A 26,906-nucleotide genomic window follows, 5' to 3' on the forward strand; every position below is an offset into this window, starting at 1 on the left:
CCCTTCACCTCTCACCTCCCACCTTTCCCCTCCCGCCCACCGCCCTCCACACGTGCGCCCAGCGTCCTGCGCGTGCGCGGTGGCTTCGTCCGGTTCCTGCGCGGCCTCTGGCGGCCACCTGCCGCACAGCCCCAGGAAGCGCGAGTGCGCGAAGCTGTGCAGTGCGGCGGAGCGCTCGGGAGCCTTGATGGAGCAAAAGAACATGCCCAAGATGCTCGTGTTCTCTAGTGTACGACAGCAGAGCATTGAAGGCAGGGCGGGGGTGGTTCGGCGGTGGAGCGCTGGCCTTTCACGTTCCAGGGCCTGGGTTTCATTCTCAGCACTGAAGCGGGTAGGAGAGAAGCAGCTGAGATACTTTAGATGCAGGTGGTTGAACAGATGATCTACATAAAACGAATTCCCTAGTCTCTCTTTTTTTAAAATATATATATTTATTTTACTTGGTGCTGAGACTCGTACCCAGGGCTTCACACATGCTAGGCAAGTGCTCTACCACTGAGCCCCAACCCCAGCCCTCCCTAGTCTTTTAAAAGAATGTTTTAAGATGGGAACAGTGACGCACGCCTGTAATCCTAGTGGCTCTGGAGGCTGAGGCAGGAGGATCGCAAATTCAAGACCAGCTTCAGCAACTTAGAGATACCGTCTCAAAATAAATAAAGGGTTGGGGACGTAGCTCAGTAGGGAATCAATCCCCTGTACCAAGAAATAATGTTTTATTACTATTTACTGAAGTTCAAAGATATTATTGGATGACTGTTCAGAATAAGCTGTAGAGTATGATCCCATTTTTGTTAAACACAATGAAGGAGAAGAGCCTAAGGTGGTAGTGACTGTTGTCAGTGGTTATCTGTGTGAGGGAATGTCACCGGATGGGGTCTGAGGCAGTCATCTGAAGGGACTTCAACTCGATCCTGGCAGGTTCTTGACTGAATACCACAGAAAGGAGTTTCAGGATATTAATGGAGGCACAAGTAGAGATTTATTCAGGAAAGTAAACAATAGGGCATAATAAGGAAGTGCAGGCATTGGAGAATAAGAGACAAGTTTGGTTGTCCTATGTTATTATTTTGTTTTGCAATTCTGGAGATTGAACTAGTATGCACTCTTAACACTAAGCTACTCGAACCACAACCGCCATTTTTTTTTATTTCGAGAGAGGGTCTCGCTAAATTACTGAGACTGGCCTCACTCTTAAGATCCTCCTGCCTAAGCCTCCCAAGTCCCTGTAATTACAGGTGTGGGTCCGCTGCCCAGCTGGGCTCTGCTTTAAAAGAAAATTATGTAAATACTGAATATAAGAAACATATGGAAGTGACGTCACCCTATTATGCTCATTTTCTTTGGTGGAGCACAGAGGGCAATGGTGGTCTGGTTCTTTCAACATCTTCCAGTTGATGTTATCTAGTTGACAGCACTTGAACTGTACCCATATCATGTGTCTCTAACAATATTTCTCCCTCGGCTTCTTTTAATTAATGTAAAAATACATTCTGTAAGCAAACAAGGTATATAGGTACTAATTACCTAGAGTTACAGCACTCTTAAGATTTATTGGACCTTTGAAGAATTTAGGCCTGGAGGAAAACAGGCCTGGGGGGTGAAGGTAAGGGCATTTATGGAGTTTTTAGATTTAAAGTTGCAGTTCCTCTTTCCTGGTTGTGTCCTTTCTATCCTATATCTTCTATCCTACCTCAAGAAGAATATGAGTGTGGGAGTTTTTCCAATGGCCAATTGGCAGGTAACCCTCCTGTGCATGGAACAGGTGACATGTAATGGCAATAGCAACATTGAGTGATCACACTGACCACTGACTGTCCTCACATTCTACCTTCCTGAGCACAGGAGGCTGGCCTCCTTACTGCCTCACAGAAGGGGAGGGCAAGGCTACACTAAGATAGAAGCACTGCCCAGAGAAGGCAACCTCGTCCTTTTGCATCAGTGCAGAGACACCTTGACCACTCAGAGAGTCAGAGGTCAGCCTCGTTCCATCTCTACCCTGCCCATATCCACCCCTCCACCCCGGGCTCCCAGGATGAAACCGAATCTGATCCTGCCCTCAAAGGCGCCAGGGCTGTGGTGGCAGACAGTGCCAGTACAGTCACAATGCAATGCAGGAATTGGAAGTAGTCCTTCTCCTGGCCCCTGTGGCCTTCCTACACGTTCTATAAAAAGTCATTCCCAGGGCCAGATGCGGTGACACACACCTGTAATCCAAACACTTGGAAGGCTGAGGCAGAAGAATTGCGAGTTTGAGACCAGTCTCAGAAATTTAGAGAGAATCTGTCTCAAAAAAAAAAAAGGAAAGGTGATACCTGCCTGCCAAACAAATGGACTACCTCTCCAATCCTCTGTCTGGCCTCCCTCCTGCTCCCAACTATCGTGGCAGTGACATCAAAAATACCCATTTGGGGGCTGGGGTTGTAGCTCAGTGGTTGAGCACTTTCCTGGCATGTGTGAAACACTGGGTTCAATCCTAAGCACCAAAATAAATATTGTGTCCATCTACAATTAAAAAAATATTTTTAAAAAATACCCAGTTGCTGTGGCCCAAATGTGCTGTGCTGTGTTCAGGATTGAATTTTGAACTAAAATGGGAATTTTTCTTCTATAAAAATAGAATATGTTGCCGGGCATGGTGGTGCATGCCTTAATCCCAGCAGCAAGGGAGGCTGAGGCAGGAGGATCTCAAGTTCAAAGCCAGCCTCAGCAAAAGCGAGGAGCTAAGCAACTCAGTGAGACCCTGTCTCTAAATAAAAAATACAAATAAGGCTGGGGATGTGTGTGTGGCTCAGTGGTCAAGTGCCCCTGAGTTTAATTTCTGATACAAAAAAAAAAAAAAGAATATGTTTAAAGCAAGGATAGTGGCACATATCTGTAATCCCAGGGACTCAGGAGGCTGAAGTAGGCCAACCTCAACAAATTGAGGAGGTCGTACACAAACCTATCTCAAAAAATAAAAAGGTCTGGCGATGTAGTTGAGTAGTTAAGCACACCTGTATTAAATCCCTAGTATCAAACACACACACATATATATGCTTGCCAGCAAGCGATGTGGTGAGCCCTTCTTTTACCTCTTGTTCACCCCTACATCAATCACTCTCTCCAAGAGTGATCCCTTAAATACCATCATCATCAGTCAACAGTGGTACACTCCCATAATCCCAGCTACTTTGCACACTGAGGCAGGAGGATAGAAAGTTTGATCTGTCCCCTCAGAAATGATCTCATTTCCCTATCACCAGTTGTTTTTCTCTCTCTCCACTCCTCTTTTCTCTTGGCAAATATAGTGTATCTGTGTGTGTGTGTGTGTGTGTGTGTGTGAGAGAGAGAGAGAGAGAGAGAAATGCTGGGGCCAAACACAGGGCTTCAAAGATGCTAAGCAAGTGCTCTGCCACTGAGCTACAACCCCAGCCCTGCCCAGCCCACTTTTTAACTTTTTTTTTTTTTTGGTGGTACTGGGGATTGAAACCAGGGACTCACCAGGGTCTCTCTACCACTGAGCGACATCCCCAGCCCTTTTTATTTTTTGAGACAGGGTCTCACTGAGTTGCCAGTCTGGCCTCAAACTTGCAATCCTACTGCCTCAGTTTCCCAGTCACTGGGGTTACAATTATGTGCCACTGAGGCTGGCAAATTTTTAGGTTTCTGATTGAAAGTATTATGACCCTGCAGGATTGAGTCCCAACCTTTTTACAGCCAATTTCCTAAAAAGAATGTGGTTCTAAAGTTGGCTCACAACATAATCACCTAGGGAATAAAGTTAAATCAGAGTCCTTCTGAGCCCTGGGCTCAGTCTTCTCTCCAGAGAGAGTCAGGAGGAGCCTTGAAACAACCTCCAAGACAGGGATTTAGCCAGACTCTTCTGGGAACCGCTGTCATCCCTGTTACACACACACCATCTAACCATTCCACCAAACCTGCGTTTGCATGTGACTGGACACTCTCCTTCAAAAACAAAAGCCTGGCCTGGTGTGGTGGCACTTGCTGGTAATCCAGTGACTCTGGAGGCTGAGGAAGGAGGATCACAAGTTCAAGGCGTGGCCCTAAGAAACTTAGTGAGACCTGTCTCAAAAAATAAAAAGGGCTGAGGATGTGGCTTAGTGATTAAGTACCTCTCAGTTCAATCCCCAGTACCAAAAAAATAAATAAATAAAATAAGAGCCTCCAAGACTGGTAAGCACTTGGCTAACTAACTTTCTGCTTTGAAGCACCAGGAACAACCCACTGCACAAGGGGGACCCCTCAGAGTCCTCTGGAACCTCTGGGGAAATGAAGCTTATGGGCTCCTGGTAAATCTGTCATAGAATGTATTCCCTCTCTCCCATAGAGTAGAATGAAATATTAGGGATTCTCTCTCAATATTTTATTATAACAGCATACAGAACAGCTGAAGAAACTACACAGTGACCAAGCATATACCCAGGCTCTACAACTGTGAATGTTAATATCTCATATCTCCCTGAAACATTTATTGCTTTATCCACTTATCAATCCATCTTATTTTTATGCATTTCAACTAAGTTGCAGATACTTGATCTTACTTTTTACATGTAATATTCACATAGAACAGCTCCATTTAGCCCCAACTGGCCCAAGCTCAGCCTTACTTCAGATTGTTGCCCTCAAGAAATATAAATTCAAAAATTTTAAAAACGAATGGAGGGCTGGGCTGTGGCTCAGTGGCAGACCACTTGCCTGGCATGTGTAAAGCACTGGGTTCGATTCTCAGCACCGCATATCAATCAATAAAGTAAAGGTCCACTGACAACTAAAACATTAAAAAAAAAAAAAACTAATGGAGGGGATGGGGTTGGTGCTCAGCAGTAGCACACTTATCTGGTATGTGTGAGGCACTGGGTTCAATCCTCAGTACCACATTTAAATAAATAAATAAAATAAAGATCTACCAACAATTTAAGAAAAAAAAAAAAACTAGTGGAACCTGGAAATCATCAAGAAATGATGATAATTCCCAAGTACTTCAGCTTCTACCCTGTGCCTATTCTTAAATCTGTTCTTGCCAGGTGTGGTGACACACAGCTGTAATCCAAGTGACTCGGGAGGCTGAGATAGGAAGAGCACAAGTCCAAGACCAATCTCAACCCAGGCCCAAAGCAACTTAGCAAGATGCTGTCTCAAAACAAAGGTTGGGGATGTAGCTTAGTAGTAAAGCACCAATGCGTGAAATCCCCAGCACCAAAAAATGAAATATCTAATCCCAATCCCATAGACAATCTTGAAAAACAGAGAATGGTGTATTTCACAGATGCAGAAGCATTCCCCTAGAGAAGGAAGATGTGCCCAAGTTTATTCAGGATTGACCAGGTGGCATCAGTCGGTCTGGGACCCAAGACTCCAAGTTCCAGCCTATTGCCCAGCTGCCTGGACTGTCATGAACAGACAAGGGTATTTCATCATGATATGGGGCCGCCTCTGCAATCACTTGCATTTGGTCTCGTGTTCACCATGAATTAAGTATGAGTAATAGCAGTTGGCAATATGATAAAGTGGAAAAGGCTGCTACAGGGTCAGACTCCTCGCATTCAAATTCTAATTCTGACACAAACAGCAGCTCCATGACCAAGAGGATTGACTTTGCCTCAGGGGATTGACTTAGAAGTCAAGACCCAGGCTGCAACCAAGACCACCACTCTGTGTGGCTGTTGAAACAAATTAAACCAGAGGGTAAACACATAAAATGTCTCTATTCCAATAAATGGGAGCCACCCTAATAGCCATAATACAGTCACTAAAAAAAAAAAACTTTAAAATCTCAATGATGAATTCATACTCAAGTTCCTATCATATATCAGATGGCAAGGATACAAGAAGTTAACTCTCTGCACTAGAGATCTTTTCTTTTGTGTGGCAGCACTTTCAAACCCAGGGCCTCATATGTGCTAGGCAAGTACTATACCACTGAGCTACCTTATTTTATTTTGAGACAGGGTCTCACCAAGTTGCTCACGCTGGCCTCAAACTTGGGATCCTCCTGCCCTAGCCTCCAAGTGTACAATTCACAATAGCTATATGTGGAACCAACCTAGATGCCCTTCAGTAGATGGATTTAAAAAATGTGGCATATATACACAATGGAATATTACTCAGCAATAAGAGAGAATAAAATCATGGCATTTGCAGGTAAATGGATGGAGTTAGAGAAGATAATGCTTAGTGAAGTTAGCCAATCCCAAAAAACCAAATGCCGAATATTTTCTTTGATGTAAGGAGGCTGATTCATAGTGGGATAGGGAGCGGGAGCATGGGAGAAACAGACAAACTCTAGATTTAGGGCAGAGGGGTTGGAGGGGAAGGGAGTGGGCATGGGGTAATTAATGATGGTGGAATGTGATGATTATTACTATCCAAAGTACAGGCATAAAGACACGAATTGGTGTGAATATACTATGTATACAACCAGAAACATGAAAAATTGTGCTCTATATATGTAATAAGAATTGTAATGCATTCTGCTGTCATGTATAAATTTAAAAAAAAAAAAAAAAAAAAGAATTTAAACTTGGGCTAGGGTTGTGGCTCAGCGGTAGAATGCTGGCCTAGCACGTGCGAGGCCCGGGTTTGATCCTCTGCACCACATAAGAATAAATGAATAAAATAAAGACATTGTGTCCAACTACAACTAAAAAATAAATATTTTTTAAAAAAGAATTTAACCTTTACTTCATTTACTTTTATTTATTTATTTATTTTTAATGTGATATACTGAGGATTGAATCCAGTGCCTCAAACATGCTAGGTAAGCGCTCTACCACTGAGCTACAGCCCCAGCCCCAAGTTAAATGCTTTAATGAGAACCTTTATTTTATTTATTTATGGTCTAGGAGATTGAACTCAGCAAAAGAGAGGTGCTAAGCAACTTTGTGAGATTCTGTCTCTACTTTAAAATACAAAATAAGGCTGGAGATGTGGCTCAATGGTTCAGTGTCCCTGGGTTCAATCCCCAGTACCAAAAAAAAAAAAAAAAAAAAACCAACTTAAAAGAGACAACCCCCAGGAAGCCCCAGTGTAGGAACTCACTTTATTCCAGCCACAGTTGTCCTAGTTGTCACTCTGGACACCTGCCATTCAGGTTATCACCTGATGGCACACTGAATCCACTCTGGCTCTAAAAGACATAACTCAAAATGAGCAGGTGGGGCTATAGTGTATTTACATGGAAAGCTCCAAAGTGCCTTTTGCTGGAGTTGAATATCCAGCCTCACTCAGGGTCATGGATCTTCACTCTGTTTTCTGAACAGGGCCCAGAGGAACAAAGGCATACACACCATTACAGCCCCTCCCTGGTGACAGGGGAGCTGCCAGTCCAACCTGAAACAGTATGACAAAGGCAGAAGACCCCATCCTGTGGGGATGCTTTGTCTTCCACATCCCAAAGAGTCCAAAGGAGCCTTGGTTGCCCCTAAATCAGGTCACAGAACAGCAGGAGACATTCCTTTGGCAAAAAAGGACACACTCTTATCCTGTATCTTGTATTGGTAAGTGAGGCTCCGATCCCGCTGGGCTGTGGGCTTCAATGGTCTCCGCCAAAGGATCCTTAGCTGCAAAGAGGGAGAAGAATGAAAGAGGGGCAGCCACAAGTACCACAAGTACCCGTTTGTTTCACTGTGAACCTTGCTCAGCCACTTTGTGCCCTCTTATTGAGATTTCTATGGGATCTTAGACGAGCCACACAGTAATGGGACCAATGACTTTTTTTTTTTGGAGGGGGAGTAGTGGTACCAAAGATTGAACCCAGGGGTGTTTAACTAATAAGCCACATCCCCAGCCCTTTGTTTAAAGTTTTTAAATTTTTTTTATTTTGAGATAGGGTCTTGCTAAGTTGCTTGGGCCTCACTAAGTTGCTAAGACTGGCTTCAAACTTGTGATCCTTCTGCCTTAGCCTCCTGAGCCACTGGGATTAAAGATGTGTGCCATCGCACCTAGTAGGACCAACATTTTTTTTATTATTTATTCTTTTTAGATATATATGACAATAGAGTATATTTTGACATATCATACATACATGGAATACATCTTCTCATCTTTGTGGTTATACATGATGTGGAGTTACACTACTCGTGTATTCATATAAGAACACAGGAAAGGGGTTGGGGATGTGGCTCAGTGGTAGAGCACTTACCTACCATATGAGGCACTAGGTTCAGTTCTCAGCACCGCATATAAATAAATAAATCAGGCGCGGTGGCACACACCTATAATCCCAGCAGCTCGGGAGGCTGAGACAGGAGGATCTTGAGTTCAAAGCCAGCCTCAGCAATGATGAGGTGCTAAGCAACTCAGTGAGACCCTGCCTCTACCTAAAATACAAAATAGGGCTGGGGATATGGCTCAGTGGTTGTTTGTCCCTGAGTTCAAGCCCCAGCACCAATAAATAAATAAATAAACAATAAAGGTCCACTGACTTTTTTATATACATAAAAGACCTGTGCTTTAAAAAAAACAAAGAACATAGGAAAGTTATGTCCAATTCAGTTTATTGTCTTTCCTATTCCCATTCCCCTCTCTGGGACCAACTTTTAAAATAAACTTATTGCCAGCTAACTAAAATTAAAGGTTTCCCCCTCCAATACAATAGTAATATTTGCTTGTTACAGAAAATGTGAAAGCAAAAGAAAAAAGATGGAAAAAAAATCCCCCAGAGAAAAACTATACAAGTATATTTACGCATTTCCATTTAAAAAAATTTTTTTTTTTTTTTTAGTTTTTCGGTGGACACAACATCTTTTATTTTTATTTTTTTATGTGGTGCTGAGGATGGAACCCAGCGCCCCGAGCACACATGCCAGGCGAATGTGTACCGCTTGAGCCACATCCCCAGTCCCTCCATTTGGTTTTTTTTCTATTCATGGTTTTGTACTTATTGGTTAGAATAACTTTGAAAATCAACACACTAGAATTTGTACAATCAACACAGAAGCTCAGAAAGACTGGACATTTATTCTTTGCATGTTTTTTTTTTTTGGGGGGGGGGGTTGTTTTGTGGTACCAGGATTGATCAAATATATGCTATGCCAGTGCTTTACCACTGAGTTACATCCCCAGTCCTAGGCATTTATTCTGATAATTTCACTGACTTGAAGGGGACCACAGGTACCCCACAGAACCCTCTCATGCTGTGTCACAGGTACCAAACACAGCATTTCTGGGCTTGCTCCTTTGCTGAAATCTACCAGATTTTGCTCTGAATGACTCTGGGCCAAGGAGAATGGCTGCTGGGTCAAGAGTGGTCAACAGGAAGATAACTGGAAGCTGTGGTGGAGGCCCACAGATGATTCCAACAGAGAAGTTGAGAAAGGTGCAGAACCACAGCAGCCCATTTGAAAGGGCAAAGGCTGGCTTCCCTCCTAGCTTCTGCTCAAGTACTGCACGCTGGCAGAGGCAGCAGTGGGGATGGGAGCAATGCCAGTCCATGGCTAAGGGCTCCCTAAGTCTTCATTTTCAGAGGAACAGTTTTAGCCTGAATATGTAGAGCAATTTTGCTGTTACTTGATATCACAGCCCCTACAATTCACTCTAGACAGCTGTCTCCTTTTTAGCAGAGCTCCACTTTGTTCACAAAGGAGACCACTGTGGGAAATGTGCCATGCCTCATGAGGCTGAGCACCATCTAGCACAGGTCACTGACTTGCACTGACACAGCTTTTGAGGTTTCCCTTCCATCTGAAGGAAAGTCCCAGGCCTAGATATTCCTCCCTCAGACCTGACACTCTCACCTGTACAGTCTGGATTCACAAACACAGGGCCAAACAGCCCACTGCCCGGCGAACCCCTAACCCCAACGCCTACATACCTGTCCATGTACATCCTTGCAGAAACCAGTGGCCAGGCCCTCAGCTCTCAGGATTAGGTGGCTCTGATGACTGAGGCCATTTAGCAGGATGTCATTCTCCTCATCTTCAGTATCTCCACTATCATGTACCAGGGCCACCACATTTCCCTGCATCAGACACAGAAAATTATTGCTTACTGAAAGGGACATGAAGGTCAAGGAACACCAGGCTCTCAGTGTCTCCACCCCTGTGTATCCTCTCACAGATCATCCTCCCTGTACACTGCTGTAGCTACAGTCAGCCCCTTAGCAGGAAGGACTCCTGCTGGGCTGGAGGACCCTAATTCTAATAATCCACTGGACACAGTCACCAGCAAGCCCAGCCTATACTTCCAGCTCAATTCATCTAAAATCAAGCTCACCCTATAGTCGTCAAAATTAATTCAGTGTCCTCAATTCCTGAACATTATAACAAGTGCCACCATCTGCCAGGCCCCAATTCATCCAGTCAACAAGTTTCCAGAGTACTTACTGTGTACCAGACACCACAATAGAGTTAAGAAATGTAGGCTCTGCAGGATGACAAGTCCAAGAGAGAGGGAATAATGGCTGCTGGGGAACACAAAGGAGACACATCCTGTCTAGGTCAGAGGAGGGGCCAAGTGATGAGCACATCTGACCTGAGTTTTAAAGGGCAAGTAGGAGTTAGCCAAGCAGAAATGATGGGGAAGAATGGATGTGGTGGTATGCACCTGTGGTGGGATTCCAGCAATTCTGAAGGCTGAGGCAGAAGGATTACAAGTTCGAGAACAACCTGGGCAATGTAGGGAAACTTTGCCTCAAAACAGAAAATAAAAAGGGTTGGGGTTGTAGCTCAGTGGTAGAGCATTTACTCAGCATGCTCCAGGCCTTGGGTTTGATTGAGCCCCCTTCATTATTTCAGAAAAGAAAAAGAAAAAAAAAGTGAAAGCTAAGGGTTGGGCACACAGCTCAGTAGGTTTAGCATGCACCTGGGTTCCATCCCCAGTACTACCAAAAGGAAAAAAGAGAAAAGTGATGGCTTAGATAATAAATTCTTTCAAAGGAATTCTGTCCAGTTGTATTGTTTTTTTGAATAACAAACATACTGACACTGTGTGTTATTTAATGAAAAAAGAAATCCCAAAGAGTGTGGGTGGCAGATTACCAGTAATGTGAAGGAAAATACAGGGAGACAAATCACATATAAAAATGTTCACAATTGGGCTGGGGTTGTGGCTCAGTGGTATAGTGCTTGCCTAGTACACTTGAGGCACTGGGTTCGATCCTCAGCACCACATAAAGATACTGTGTCCACTTACAACTAAAAAATAAATATTAAAAAAAAATGTTCACAATTACATAGACTCTCCAGGAAAATAGGCATTGGAGGGAGAAAGACAATTACTTTTCACTAAAGTACTCTTTTTTGCAGTGAGGTACAGGGAATTGAACCCGGGGCACTTGACCACTGAACCGCATCCCCAGTCCTAGTTTGTATTTTATTTAGAGACAGGGTATCACTGAGTCACTTAGCACCTCGCCATTGCTGAGGCTGGCTTTGAACTCTGTGATCCTCCTGTCTTAGCCTCCAGAGCCCTAGGATTACAGGCATGTGCCACGACACCCAGCTAAAAGTACTCTTTATACAGTTTCTTTCTTTCTTTTCTTTTCTTCTTCTTCTTTTTTTTTAACTAAACCTGTTTCACTTTTTGAACTAAAAGAAGTAATTTTTACAAAAAGAGAGTAATAATAGAACACAGAGCAAGCTGGGCTGCAGAAGGTAACTTTTACTACCTCCTTCACTCTCCCCTCCACCTTCACAGTAGTACCTTAGTTCCTGTGACTGAGGCAGGACAGCCTCAGGAGCTCCCAAAACACAGCTCCTGGGCAGGCTTCTGTACACAGGTGGTGTTCCACGTGCTCTGCTAGATATCCTCACCGGCACTAACTCACTCAGCTCCTCTCTCACTACATCATACTCTCAGCCAGATGGGGCCACACCAACGTCCACAGGCTCCTAGAGCTCCATAGCTCTTCTTAAGGGTGGCTGCCATATTAGAGAGTGTGCTAGTGTGTACAAGCTTCACCTCACTCAACTATAGCAGTCAGGTATCAGTGAGGTAGGTAGTTGGTTTACAATCACTGTTAAATATCTCTATTAAGGCAAAATCTCTAGTTTTGCCTCGTCAATAAAGATATCTTATATCCTATACTTTATTACACTTTAAATTTATTATTGTACTGAGAATTTAATCCAGGGCCTCATGCTTGCTAGGCAAGCACTCTACCAATGAGCTAATTTACCAGCCTTTTTTATTTTTATTTTTCATACCTTTAAATTGTTAATTTTTTATGTGGTGCTGGGGATCAAACCCAGTGCCTCACATGTGCTAGGCAAGCACTCTACCACTGAGCTATTAAATTACATTAAATTACCCAGGCTGCCCTCAAACTCATGAACCTCCAGCCTCAGTCTCCCAGATAACTGGAATTACAGGCATGTGCCTGGCTGCACTTTATAATTTTTAAAGCAGTTTAGTGTGAAACCCTGGGCTCAATCCCCAGTACCCCACCCACAAAAAATAACATATAAAGCAATTTATACTCTATCTGAGCAGATGTTCAAAATATATGAAGAAATAATAATATCCCAGGACTGTGCCACATGTGACCAGTCCCACTGAACACAGTGCTGTCATTCCTTTTACTTTTTTAATATTTATTTTTTAGTTTTAGGTGGACACAATATCTTTATTTTATTTTTATGTGCTGCTGAGGATTGAACCCAATGCCTCATGCATGTTAGGCAAGCGCTCTACCTCTGAGCCCCAACCCCAGCCCCCTGATCATTCCTTTTCTTTTGAAGGATTTATTTTTTAGCAATGGCAATAGGGGAAAACAGGGTGGGTAAACCATGAATTCTAGGCCTGCCAGAGGAAAGGGAAATCAAACCCTAAGCAAATAAAAAGATCACTGCAAGAAAATGAGTCCAGATCTGTCTGGACTCTTTAGAGGTCACAGGTGGCAGCATGGAGAATAGTTCCATTAGTACCTTTAGCTCCTGGCACACAGTGGCTCTGCAGTAGTGGATGAAATCCAGCACGGCCACTGCCCCCAAGCCTAGGCTCAGCAACACACTGAGGTCATCCACCAGCAGCACTGGACACCTCCAGGTAGCCTCCTCATTATCCACGGGTTTCAAGGCCTCCCGTACAAACTGATACAATGGTTCCAAGTTCCCAGCACTGGCCTCCCTGGAGAAACAAGACAAAAGTCACCAGAGCTCATTTTTTTCTACAAATATTTATGTGGAACCAAGTGGCACTAGGAAAGTGCCAGAAGAGACCAAGAACTATATCACAGTTCTTGGCAATCTGGAAAAGAAAAGGCATGCTCATGTAAAAGTTTTACTCCAATTCAAATACTTCCTGCAGCCTAGTAGGTACAAAGCACTGTTAGAAACTGGGGAACACAAAAATGAATAGCTGCTGGGTGCCTTAAAAGATACCATACAGGGCTGGGGATACAGTTCGGCTGGAAGAGGGCTTGACTCGCATGCACAAGACCCTGGGTTCAATTCCCAGCACCACAGAAAAAAAAAAAAAAAAGATACCATACAGGGGCTGAGGTTGTGGCTCAGTAGTAAAGCACTTGCCTAGCATGTGTGAGGCACTGGGTTGGATCCTTAGCACCACATAAAACTAAAACAAAGGTGTTGTTGTATCCATCTACAACTAAAAACAAAGTAGCATGTAAAGAAAAAAAAAAAAAAAAAAGACACCATACAGCTGGGCATGGTGGCATACATCTATAATCCCAGTTGCTCAGGAGGCTGAGGCAAGAGGATCCAGCCTCAGGCAACAGTGAGGTGCTAAGCAACTCAGTGAGACCCTATCTCTAAATAAAATACAAAATAGGGCTGGAGATGTGGCTCAGTGATTAAGTGCCCCTGAGTTCAATCCTCGGTACCCGTCCCGCAAAAAAAGAGACACACCATACAAGCTAGGTGCAGTGGTGCCCTTAGCTACTTGGGGAGAAGAGACAGAAGGATCACAAGTTCAAGGCCAGCCTCAGCAACTTAGTGAGACCTTGTCTCAAAATTTAAAATATTAAGAGCTGGGGATGGAGCTCATTAACAGAGTGCCCTGAGATTCAATCGTCAGTACCCCCACCGCCCCCCCCCCAAAAAAAAAGAAGAAAGAAAAAGAGAGAGAATATAGTTTCTCAACCCAAGAGTTTATTATACATCCAGGCTGGGCACACTGGTGCATATCTGTAATCCCACCAGCTCAGGAAGCTGAGGCAGGAGGATGCCAAGTTCAAAGCCAGCCTCAGCAATTTAGTGAGGCCCTAAACAACTCAGCAAGACCCTGTCTCTAAATAAAATATAAAAAGGGCTGGGGATGTGCCTCAGTCGTTAAACGCCTCTGATACAAAAGAAAAAGAGAGAGAGTTTATGGGCTGGGGTTGTAGCTCAGTTGTAGAATACTTGCTTAGCATGGATGAGGCATTGGGCTCAATCCTTAGCACCACATAAAACAAATAAATAAAAAATAAAGGTTAAATTCTAAAAAAAAGAGTTCATGACATCTGGAAGATTAAACTGGAGTAAGCAGACAAAGAATTCCTAGGAGGTCATGTTGCTGTAAAAAGTTAAACAGGCCAGGGTGCAGTGGTGTAGACCTATAATACTAACTACTTGGGAGGCTGAAGTAGGAGGATTCTAAGTTCAAGAACAGCCTCAGTCACTTAGTGAGAATCTGTCTCAAAATAAAAAATTAAAAAGTATCTAGAGATGTAGCTCAGTGGTATAGTGTCCTCAGGTTCAATCCCTAGTACTAAAGGAAAAAAAAATTGTTTAATAGCAATTCTGGTGCTTTGGTGGTAAAGGATAGTGGTCTAAGAGCTGTTTCTAAGCATAACAGATCTGACCTGTTTATGACACAAGCTAATCCATCTCCTTCTGAATGCCCCAGCAGTCAACTCCCAGCAATGAGTAGAAGAATGAAGCCCAGGGCCTCATGTTCCAGGGCTGAGCTCTTGGCATTGGGTTATCTTCCCTAACAATGAAGCAACTCCCCACACCTTGGGATCAGGTGTAACTAGCCCTTACATTCAGATGAAGAAACCCAGGATTAGAGGTACTAAGGAATGTGTTCAAGATCATAGATGGAGTCAGGGAATATAGTCTTATAGTCCACTGTATAAAGGGATACCTGAAAGGAGGTGGCAGTGGGGAGAGTTCATATGAACTTCTGATCAGAAGTAGGAAAACCAATCTGAGATATGTGATTTCTTTAAATTAATTATTTTAGTAGTACTGGGAATTAAACCCAGGGGCACTTTATCATTGAGCTCTATCCCTATCCCTTTTTAATATTGAGACAGGGTGTCACTAAGTTGCTCAAGTTGGCCTTGAATTACAGTCCTCCTGCCTCAGCCTTCCAAATTGCTGGGATTACAGGCCTACACCATGGCACCCATGTAGACCTGTGATGTTGGATACCAAACCAGGTGATGACAAATTTTTTTTAGAAGAGACAGATAATAAATAGAGAGTAGATACTAAATATTTAGAATTGTGGGTCACATGGCCCCTGTCCCAACTATGCACTATCACTGTAGATCAAAATAGCCAAAAACAATATACAAACAAAATTTTTAAAAAAACATGGCTAGCCAAGGCCCTTAGTTTGCTGATCCTTGTACCAAGGAAAGAATAAAGCAAAGTTGTACATGCAATGGCTCTGAGCCAGGGTTTGAAAAACAGCAAAGCATGTTGTTCTGCCATACTCCCAGCAAATGATGCTTTCTGTATGTAGCCTTTGGGACAACTGTGTAACCTTGGAACCATGATAAGAGCCATACACATTCTTTTTGCTACCAAGGATTGAACAGGGGCATTTAACTACTGAGCTACATTCCCAGCCCTTTTTAAAATTTTATTTAGAGACAAGATCTCATTGAGTTGGGCCTTGCTAAATTGCTGAGGTTTGCTTTGAAATCACAATCCTCTTGCCTTAGCCGCACAAACTGTTGGGATTACAAGTGAACCATGTGCTTTCTGATAATGCTGCGACACCAGGTGAAGTGTCAGATCCCAGAAGCTAGTTCTGCCTCCTACACAAGAAGGAATCACACAGCAAACCTTTCCTGGGTCCACCTGTCAGGTATGCACTCTGACCTGAGAAACTGCAGCGGGTGTGTCTCCTCCTGAGCCTGGAAGAAGACATCCACTGAAGACTTGAGACCCTCAAGGAATACAAGCTGCCCACGTTCCCGTGCCATGGTCAGACTGACACCCTAAAGATGAGAAAAAGAACAGTGAATTACTGTGCCTTATAGAGGAACCCTTTAGAGAGGCTAGATGTAGCTCATAAGAAGGTTCAAAACACATTCCAAACCCTGCAAATGTGAACATGTCTAATTATTTTTTTTGACCATGGCACTTGCCCACTGAGCCACATCCCCAGCCCTATTTTGTATTTTATTTAGAGACAAGGTCTCACTAAGTTGCTTAGTGCCTTGCTTTTGCTGAGGCTGGCTTTGAATTTGCGATCCTCCAGTCTCAGCCTCCCAGCTGCTGGGATTACAGGTGCGCAGCCCTCTTTCTCTATATATATTTTTTAAACATGCTGTCATTTTTTTAATACCTTTATTTTGTGTATTTATTTATTTATTTTTATGTGGTGTTGGGGATCAAACCCAATGCCTCATACATGCTAGGCAAGTGCTCTACCACTGAGCCACAACCCCAGCCCCCTGTCTACTCTTAATACAAGCCCATACTTTCTTTCCCCTGGGCATTCCCAGCTCACAATCCTCATTCTGTTTTCAGACAGGCATTTCCATTTAATTGGCACATTTTTAAGAACTTACATTATTTTGCTTAAACACACACACACACACACACAAATTTTAGGATTAAGCAATATTGATATTTTTGGTTTTTAACTTTCTTTCTTTGAAATGGTCTCTTTAGGTTGCCTAGGCTAGCCTTGAACACCTTAGCCTCCCAAATTGCTGGGATTATAGGTATGTGCCACCATGTCCAGATGAGAATTTACTCATAAAGAGTTCTTACTGTATTTCAGGGAGATTGACAGTTGCAGTTTATGAGTTGTATCTTTTTTTTTTTTTTTTTTTTTTAGGTACTAGAGATTAACTCAGAAGCACTTGACCACTGAGCTATATCCCTAGCCCTATTTATATTTTATTTAGAGATAGGGTTCTCACTGAGTTGCTTAGCGCCTTGCTTTTGCTGAAGCTGGCTTTGAACTCTGGATCCTCCTGCCTCAGCCTCCTGAGCTGCTGGGATTACAGCAGCAGTGGCTATGAGTTGTATCTTTTTTTTTTTTCCTTGTACTGGGTATCGAAACCAGGGACACGTTACCACTGAGTTACAGCCCTAACCCTTTTTATTTTTTTATTTTGAGACAGTCTTGCTAATTTGCTAAGGCTGGCCTTGAACTTATGACCCTTCTGCCTCAGCCTCCTGAATTGCTGGGATTACAGGTGTGCCACCTCATCTGGCTTAGTTGTGTTCTTTAAAAATTTCAGAACCTTGGGCTGGGGTTGTAGCTCAGTGGTAGAGTGCTTGCCTAGCATGTGTGAGGCACTGGGTTTGATTCTCAGCATCACATATAAGTAAATTAATCAAATAAAGGTCCATCAATAACTAAATTAAATAAATAAATAAATTCAGACTTTGAGATCACATGCCATTGATGCAGGAAAAAGAGCCAGATGAAACCAAAAGCCTGGCCCTTTTGCCTGCATCATCATTTTCCAGACTTTGACCATTCCACCTATTGTCTTATTATTCACTTAATGCTGATTTTAATTGTGATTCTTTTTGTGTGTGTATGTATGTTTGTGTGTGTGATGCTGGGGACTGAATGTAGTACCTTGTGCATGAGAGGCAAGCACTCTATCTATGGAGCTATATCCCCAGCCCTGTGCTTATTTTTATAAATGCACGCATTTAAAAATAACACTTTAGGGGCTGGGGTGGTGGCTCAGTGGTACGGTGCTTGCCTAGTGTGTGTGAAGCACTGGGTTCGATTCTTAGCACTACATATAAATAAATAAAAATAAAGGTACATTGACAACTAAAATTATATATATATATATATATATATATATATAACTTTATATTACTATGGTTAATTAAAAACTGATATTGAGCCAGCATGGTGGTACATGCCTGTGATCCCAGTGGTTCAGAAGGATGAGGCAGGAGGATTGCAGGTTCAAAACCAGTCTCAGCAATTTAGTGAAACCCTGTCTCAAAATAAAAAATAAGGGGCTGGGATTGTGGCTCAGTGGTAGAGCACTCACCTAGTATGTGTGAAGCCCTGGGTTCAATCCTCAACACCACATAAAAATAAATATATTAAATAAAGGTTATAAATAAATAAATAGATAAATAGGGATGGGGTACAGGGTGGGGATGGGGTACATGGTGGCACAGGCCTATAATCCAAGCAGTTCGTGGGGCTGAGGCAGGAGTATCACGAGTTCAAAGCTAGCCAGCAATTTAGCAAAGCCTTAAGCAACTCAGTGAGACCCTGTCTCTAAATAAAATATAAAAAAGGACTGAGGATGTGGCTCCATGGTCAAGTGCCCCTGGGCTTAGCTCAATCTCTGGTACCAAAATAAACATACGCTACTGAGAGCTTATGGTGCTTCCCCAGCATTCAATTTCTAGCACTGCAAAAAAAGAAAAAGAAAAAGAAAGAAAGAAAGGTGGGGGAAGGGAGGGAAAATAAAAGAAAAGAGGGGCTGGGGATGTGGCTCAAGTGGTAGCGCGCTCGCCTGGCATGCATGCGGCCCGGGTTCGATCCTCAGCACCACATACAAAGATGTTATGTCTGCCGAGAACTAAAAAAGAAACAAATATTAAAAAAAATTCTCTCTCTCCTTCTTAAAAAAAAAAAAAAAAAAAAATTTTTTTTTTTTTTTTTTTTTTTTTTTAAAGAAAAGAAAAAGGCAGATCCCTGGGCCTGATTTCAGACTTCCAGAATGAGGGCAGGGCCCAGGATCTGCATTTCAATGAACACACAGGGATGATGTTGCATACTAAATACACACTCCCTACTCCACCTGTACAGAAACAGATCACATGGGAAGTCTTTCCCAGGCCCTAAACCAGGTCTCAACTGCTCATTCACATACCAAACATCAAGTACCCTCCACCATCCCACAAATTTTGTGGTTCTACAGCTGCACAAACACACACAAAACACACACAGACTCCTGATCCTCACTTTGCTCTGGCTCACTACCAGTCTACTTATATAAATGCAATAACGTGCCACAAGCATGGAAGCTCACTCCACGTGCCAAGTGCTGGGCATGCCATTCCTGCTGGGCTGATGACCACTCAAAGGTGAAAGAAAGTGGCCAGTCTGGATGCGAGATGCACAGCCTGCTCATCCTGAAGCAGAGGCTGAGGCCTGAGACATGCCTCAGTGACCTGTAATGCAATGCTGGTCCATACAGGGCTGCTCTCCTGGAGCTCGTGCCCTCACCTCCAACACAGGAGTTTCTTCCTTCTCTAGAGGACAGGAAGAAGTTGCCCTTCTCTTACCCATCATTTGTTTCTCCCAAACACAGAAAAGGCAGTGATTTGGCCTAACAGTAAGACTGGCATTTTAAAGATCACTATGGGGCTGGGAATGTGGCTCAGTGCCAAAGGGCGTGTGTATGTGTGAAGCCTTGGGTTCAATACTTAGCACTGTTGAAAAAAAGAAAAAGAAAAAAGCAGGTGGCCTGGTTCCTTCCCTCTCTAAGACTGACATGGCCCCTTCAGTCCTCTTTAGTTCCCATGCTCAGGGAGTACGTACAGTTGGTCCCAGATCATAGATCATGGCTCCAGCTAGGGGAGGAAGCCCACTGGTCTCTTGGCTATGCTATTCTCATCTGACTATATCTGATGTAGGTGAGGGGCAGGCAACAAAAAGCACCTCTCCCCACATTTGGGTCTCAAGTCCTAGATGGGGATAAAGTGGGAAGCAACTAACTTGGCAAGAGACCAATCTGTGATCTCCAACACAGCAGGACCAAGATAAAAGCTCACAGTGAGAAGGAGAAACCTTTTAGTAGAAGTATTTGATTAATTGACATCCACAAACAACAAGTCTGCTTATATAAACTCTCGATAATAACACACACCAAGATGCTGCTTTTCCCTTTTAGATAAAGGGCTCAGAAGTCCAACATTTCCTTAGATGGAACCCAGAGCTTCAGTGCATGATAGGCAAGCACTCTACCACTGAGCCACATCCCCAGTCCCCTTCTTTGCTAAATTCTCTACAACCCGAACAGGAAAGTCCATTCTTAGCCCACATTCATACATGCATGGCATACATTCTCACTCAGGAACCGCACCATGGAGGTCTAAAATATTTACCAGCTTCTGTCCCACGATATTGTAGTGACTGAAAGACTGGACAAGTGCCACAAAGCAGACTTTACAGTTAGCTAGAAAAGAAAACAAATTGACTTTTAATAACTCCCCTGCTTATAATCCGTCCCACACTTCATACCTCTGGAAACAAAAGCACTGAGGCAGATCTAAATATCCAGAGGAGGCCTTGCAGCCTGACACACCTAATTTGCATCTAAGATGCACTTTTCCTCATATTTAACAGATATGCCTTAATTCACTGCTTCTGAGATGTATTTCTGTTCGATTACTTTTGTCCTATTAGAAAGTGTGTCTTTTTCAACTTTTTTCTTTTCTGTTTACTCTTGGTATACAGGAATGTAATTAATTTTTTACTTTTCTGGTACTGAGGATTGAGCCAAGGGCTGCTTGAACACTGAGCTACATGCTCAGCACTTTTTATTTTGAGACAGGGTCTCATTAAGTTGCTTACAGCTTCAGTAAGTTGCTGAGGCTGGCCTTGAACTTGCAATCCTCCTACCTCAGCTACCCAAGGCTCTGAGACTACAGGCATGCACCACAGTGCCCAGCACATTTTTTAAACTAGTCTTATATCCAACACAAAATACAAGGACCACAAGGTCTCCAGCTACCTGACTAACTGTAATAATCCTAATTTATCTGTAGATTCCGTTGCTTTTTCTTTCTTTTTATATTTATTTTTTTAAATTATAGTTGGACACGATATCTTTATTTTATTTATTTTTATGTGGTGCTGAGGATCGAACCCGGGGCCTCACACATGCTAGGCAAGCGCTCTACCACTGAGCCACAATCCCAGCCCGATTCTGTTGCTTTTTCTGCGCTGACAATCCCATCATCTGAAAGAAAATCACTTTCAAAGTTGTAAATTATTATTTACTTTATATCCTGGCCTAGCACAGGAGAATCCACTGATAAATGAATTTCTTTTTCTTTAGGTTATTTTCTTTTTCTAGTCTACTTCCAAATGTGAACTGCAGATATTCTTTAGGAAGCAACCACTGCCAGGGAAAAATGTCAATGGGGTCAAGTACCCAGAGACCTAAAAACACACAAGGATTTAGAAACAATTAAGTCAGGAAGCTACAGAAGGACCTCGGTGAGGTAGTGTCTGCACAGCACCTGGAGAAGGGGAAGGGAGGACATGGTTACAGTAAGCACATGCCACTCTTTGAAAGAGGGAACAGATGGCCCAGTAATCTGTTCCTAACAAAAAAAAAGTCCTTAGTTACTCAGACACCAAAGCCCTGATTATTTATACTTGCGTTTCTAGGAATTGAATTTAGGACCTCACACATGCAAGACCCATTCTCTACCATGGAGCTATAGCCCCATGGTTAATAAATGCCTTTTATCTTGTGCTTGTGGACAAGTGTTCACTAGGCAAGTGTTCCACCACTAAGTTAAATTCTGAGCCTTTTATTTATTTATTTTTATTATTTTGTAATTAAAAAAAGTGCCCAGGGTGGCCTAGCACTTTTGATCCTCATGCCTTAGCCTCTGGAGTAGCTGGGACTATAGGTGTGTGTCAATCAATGCTCTTCCCATTGCTTCCTCAAAGTTTTTCTTACTCTTCTTCTCCTTCTTTTTTTTTTTTTTTTTAATTTTTTTTTAATGTTTTATTTTTTAGTTTTCGGCGGACACAACATCTTTGTTTGTATGTGGTGCTGAGGATCGAACCCAGGCCGCACGCATGCCAGGCGAGCGCGCTACCGCTTGAGCCACATCCCCAGCCCCTTCTCCTTCTTTTTTCTTTTCTTTTTTTTGCCTTAGGTTTTTTTACAGAATTAATGAGAGTCATACCTTTGAGGTAGAAGGAAAGAAAATGGTGGACAAGGAAACTGCCATCTGTCTTGGCATCACAGAGTAAAGTCAGTTTTCCCTAAAAGTTAAGAGGACACAAAAAGGTGAATTAGACTTCCTGAAAAGAGATCAGCCCAGTGTAGAAATACTGGTCTCTCCTAAATTTCTCCACCTAGACACCTAGAATGTTGGGGTTTTTCTAGTACTTGGGATTGAAACCAGGGACACACTTTACCACTGAGCTACATCCCTAACCCTTTTTAAATTTTTAAGTCAGTTTTGCTAAATTGTTGAGGGTCTTGCTAAGAGGCTGAGGCTGGCTTGAACTTGCAATGTTCCTGCCTTATTCTCCAGAGTTGCTGGGATTACAGGTATGCACCACCAATGCCTGGCTAGAAAATGTATTTTTAAATGATAAATATGCTAAACTTACCCCAAATTGAAGAAAATAAATCACAATTATGGGGGAAAGTTATGAGTATTAGGTAACTTATGATGGGCAAGCATATCTCAGCCTCCACTTTCTCAAAGCAAAACACAGAATAAAATTCCTCTCTTTCCATTCCTCACTTTAGTAACTCAGGCACCAGTCTTGGGGAGAACCAAATCCTTAGCAAAGAAAGTGCTGACCATCAGATGCCAATCAATCAGATTGCAGGACAGGAAAGGACCTTCAAAAAGGTCTTCCGATATAACTTCTTCCCTATTTCTAATTCTAATGTCAATTCTGTCTGTGAGGTGGGGGAGAGGGGAAGAAATAGCTGTTTACAGAGACCAGCAATTACACAGTTCTCTCGGTGGCCTGCTTCAAATGGGGTTCAAATCTTGGAGTGTCTTTGGAAATACCTCTAAAGATGGCTTCTGTAGAGTCTGGCTGCCCTACCCCAGACAACTCTAGTTCTGTCAATGACAGGAAACATCAGGATCATGTGGTATCACACATGCCATCTTCAAACTGTGAGACTTTAGGCAAGTGCCTAACTTCTCTGGGCTTTAGTTTTTTCACTTATAAAATATAAGTAACCTTCAGGGTTACCCCCTCCCCAATGCTTTCATTTCCTGGTGCCATTTCAAACCTCACTCTGGTCCAGGGTGAGGACTTCAGAAATGCTCTAGTAACTGGCAAAGTAACCAGCGCCAACTGGAGGCTTAAACACATGAGAATTGCTGGGCAACCAAAATCCATAAGCATCTATTGAAACTACAATTTGCCCGACACTATCTGGTATCATGGCTGCCTGTGATAAAGGACAGATGTGAGCAGTGGAAATGTAAGGTTAAAGGTGATAATTCTATAAACTGGGCCCCCTATACTGACCCCTAAATGCTTTTTTTTTTTTTTTTACATTTTTTTTAGTTGTCAATGAACCTTTATTTTGTTTATTTATATGTTGAGAATCAAACCTAGTGCCTCACATATGCTAGGCAAGCGCTCTACCACTGAGCCACAACCCAGCTCCCAAATACTTTCTTTTAAAAAGCAACTTACCTGCAGCCCTGCCTGGCTTAAGTGACAGGATATGTCACTTCAGTAAACTATCTGTTATCTGCAGGAGAAATGCAGTTCCAAAATAATTCTGATATGAAAAACACAAGTTATCCTCTAACGGTCATTTTTGTGACCCTTTTACAGACCAGTTTCCCAAACTCAGGGAGATAAAAATAATCCCCCTAACCATAAAATCTTTTTTTGTTTTTAAAGAGAGAGAGAGAGAGATGAGAGAGAGAGAGAGAGAGAGAGAGAGAGAGAGAATTTTTTAATATTTATTTTTTAGTTTTCGGCAGACACAACATCTTTGTTTGTATGTGGTGCCGAGGATTGAACCCGGGCCGCACGCATGCCAGGTGAGCGCGCTACCACTTGAGCCACATCCCCAGCCCCTAACCATAAAATCTTTAAGAACAGGTTCCAATCAGAACCATTCAGCATGGGCCAAAGTGACTTAGAGTTGGCATGGCAGTATGGACTTGAAAGTCTGATGTCCAGGCTAGGGCTGCAGCTCAGTGGCAGAGTGCTTGCCTAGCATGTGTGAGGCACTAGTTTCCAGGCTTAGCACATTAAAAAAAATAATAATAAACAAACATAATAAAGGCTGGCTGTCCATCTACAATCACAAAAAAATTAAAAATAAAAATAAATAAAATAAATAACAAGTCTGATGTCATCCTGCTGTCAAAAGTCAAGAGGTGGCCCTGGGCCAGGACTCTGGAAACTTCCCTGGGTCCCGCAATAAAACTAGAGGGCAGGGGCCGGGGTTGTGGCTCAGTTGTGGAGTGCTCACCTAGCGCGTGTGAGGCCCTGGGTTCGATCCTCAGCACCACATAAAAATAAACAAATAAAATAAAGATATTGTGCACAACTACAACTTAAAAAAATAATTATTAAAAAAAAAAAAAAAAACTGGAGGGCGGAGAGGCATGCCGTCCTTCTCTTAAAAAGACCCACTCTCTCCCCTTTCTCCTTTCCCATTCCTTCTAATAAACTCAGGCCTGTTACTCTGGACAACATGTCTGAAATATTTTTGACTTGATCACAAGAATTGGTGGTGGTGGTGGGGGGGGGGGCCGTAGTTCGAGCTGCCTCAATTCCCAGAAGGCCTCAGCTCTTTAACACCTGGAGAAACCAACCACTTCATTAGGAAGATCGAGGTTATGGATTAAGTCAGATGTGTTCTTGAAAAAGGTAGGTCTGCATTAAAAATAAAATATTCCCAGGTGTCGCGGAGTGTGAGAAGGGTGGAATAAACAGTGGCTAGGCTGTGGCGCCGCAGGCTGGCTTTGAACAACCCTTTGAAGACCCTACTAGACACCACAGGAGACAGGTACTGCCGCGTCAGTGGCAGAGAACTTGCCTACCATGTGTGAGGCACAGGGTTCAATTCTCAGCACCACATATTAATTAATTAATTAATTAAGGGTCTATCAACATTAAAAAAAATGCAATCTCTCTTGGGCTCCAGGGACCCCATCCCAGTGAGCGCACAAAAATCTCCCCAGTATATGTCTATAAACTAAGCCAACCCGATCGTCTGATAAGCTTTTAAGGGTAGGCAAGGCCTTTAAGGGCGGAGGGACAGTCAAGAAGCACTTCTCCCCCGGGATCCAGCTCAGGAACAGGCATCTCCACACTACAACACCCAGGATCCAGGCACAGACCGTCCGCGTGCCTCCCCATCGTGCGCCCTACGTCCCGGATGCAGTCTTCCGTCACTCTCCCAGGACCCGCCCCCTTCCGGGACGCGCGACCTCTTACCTGCTCCACCCCGGCAGGGGTGGTGTTCAGAAGGTTATTAAGTTCCGGGAACATTCCAAGCTCCGGTGACTAGAGCTCTGGGTGAGAAACCGGTGCTGCGGAGGCTCCGGAGTACGAAGAACAAACACACACCCGCGATTACACTGTTGCGCGATGCGCGCGCATACGCAACGCCACTCCTGGGAACTCTACCGCAGCCAATAGACGGGCGCCTCGGTGGGCCGCTGCGGGCGCACGCGCGAAAAGCGCATCTCGCCTGGGGAGGTGGAGCACTGTGCCATAGCTGCTGATCTGCGGCTCTAATGGTTTCTGGTCTCTCGTCTCCCATGCCCTCCTTGCTCCGTGCCTGGCCTTCGCTAACTCGATGGTAGAGACATGCCCTTACCCAACTAGAGCACGTCATGCTAAGTGAAATGAGCCAATCGCCCAAAACCAAAGGCCGAATGTTTTGTCTGTTAAGCGGATGCTGAGCCATAGTGAGGGGAGTGGGAACTTTACTTTGGATTGTGCGGAGGGGAGTGGGGGCGGGGGCCGTGGGGATGGGAAGGACGGTAGAATGAGAGACTTTATTACCTACATACATGTATGATTACAGTACTGGTGTGACTCTGCACCATGTACAGCCAGAGGAATGAGACGTTGCGCTCCATTTGTGTACAAGGTGTCAAAACGCATTCTACTGTCATGTATAACTAATTAGAGCAAATTTTTAAAAAAGGAGACCAGTAGAATAGAAGAAGGGGATGGGGGAGGGAGGGGAAGAAAAGAGGAGGTACTGGATGAAATCGATCAAATTATACTGTTTAATTGTCGGCACGTATGGATATATTATCACACACACATACACACACACACACACACACACACACCCCAAAAAAGGAAATGTGCCCTTGCTCCTCAGGATCTTTGTACAGAAATTAACTTTTTACCCGAAATTAATTTGATTTACCTGGCATTGTGGACACGTCTGTAATCCCATGTACTCCTGAGGCTGAGATAGAAGGATGGCAAGTTGGAGGCCAGCTTGGCCAATTTAGGGATGAAGTAGAGGAAACAGGTAATCATAGTGGGGGTAAAATGGTGAGAGTGCATAAGGAGGATGGATGTCGGAACCACCATTTGAGGTTTGCTCCAGCACGTCAAACAACAACGTGTTTCCTAAAAGAGACAAAAGACTCCTTCTTGGGGCGGGGGGGGGGGGGGGGGGCGCGGCGGGGAGGGGGGGGCAACTCGCAGTTCAGCCTAACACACAAAACAATTAAAATTTCTAGGACAGTTTCAAGGAGTCAACTTCCCCACCTGTGCCTTTAAAAAAAAAAAGGATACCAAGAGACCCTAGTGGCACTCTTGCCTCAACCATACTCTCCACTGGGAGCTTTCTTACACTTCTAAACCTTAACCTCCTTAATAAGTTTCTGCTTGCTTGCTTATCTCCACGTTCTGGTGTGCATTCTTCACCTCCCTGGAACACAGAGGGATCCCGATTTCTACCAATAAAAGCGAGATCCTGTCTCAATAAAATAAAATAAGAAGGACTGGGACTGTAACTCAGTGGTAAAGTACCCCAAAGTTCATTCCCAGTACTGGGAGGAGATTCAGCTGATTTA

At 43.5% G+C, this 26,906-nt stretch overlaps 1 protein-coding gene across 1 annotated transcript; it reads right to left on the reverse strand.

Moving 5' to 3' along the window:
- Positions 1–7,025: 7,025 nt before the first annotated feature.
- Elp6 (elongator acetyltransferase complex subunit 6) lies at positions 7,026–25,470 on the reverse strand. Its single transcript, XM_027932576.2, has 7 exons — positions 25,300–25,470; positions 22,047–22,125; positions 20,226–20,296; positions 15,996–16,114; positions 12,864–13,065; positions 9,812–9,958; positions 7,026–7,559 (listed from the first exon to the last, which is right to left on the reverse strand). The coding sequence occupies exons 1-7, from the start codon at positions 25,351–25,353 to the stop codon at positions 7,431–7,433; spliced, it is 801 nt and encodes a 266-aa protein (XP_027788377.2). The 5' UTR covers positions 25,354–25,470; the 3' UTR covers positions 7,026–7,430.
- Between the last annotated feature and the right edge of the window lie 1,436 nt (positions 25,471–26,906).

Source organism: Marmota flaviventris, chromosome 1 (assembly GCF_047511675.1).
Source record: "Marmota flaviventris isolate mMarFla1 chromosome 1, mMarFla1.hap1, whole genome shotgun sequence".
Classification (NCBI taxonomy): Eukaryota; Metazoa; Chordata; class Mammalia; order Rodentia; family Sciuridae; genus Marmota; species Marmota flaviventris.

Bases quoted from the DNA above. Each gene is read 5' to 3' on its own strand.
- Elp6 (XM_027932576.2), bottom strand. From the start codon at position 25,353: ATGTTCCCGGAACTTAATAACCTTCTGAACACCACCCCTGCCGGGGTG. The intron at 22,126-25,299 runs GTAAGAGGTCGC...CTTAACTTTTAG, and splicing joins CCCCTGCCGGGGTGGAGCAG to GGAAAACTGACTTTACTCTG. The intron at 7,560-9,811 runs GTATGTAGGCGT...CCCTCTTTGCAG, and splicing joins GCAAGGATGTACATGGACAG to CTAAGGATCCTTTGGCGGAG.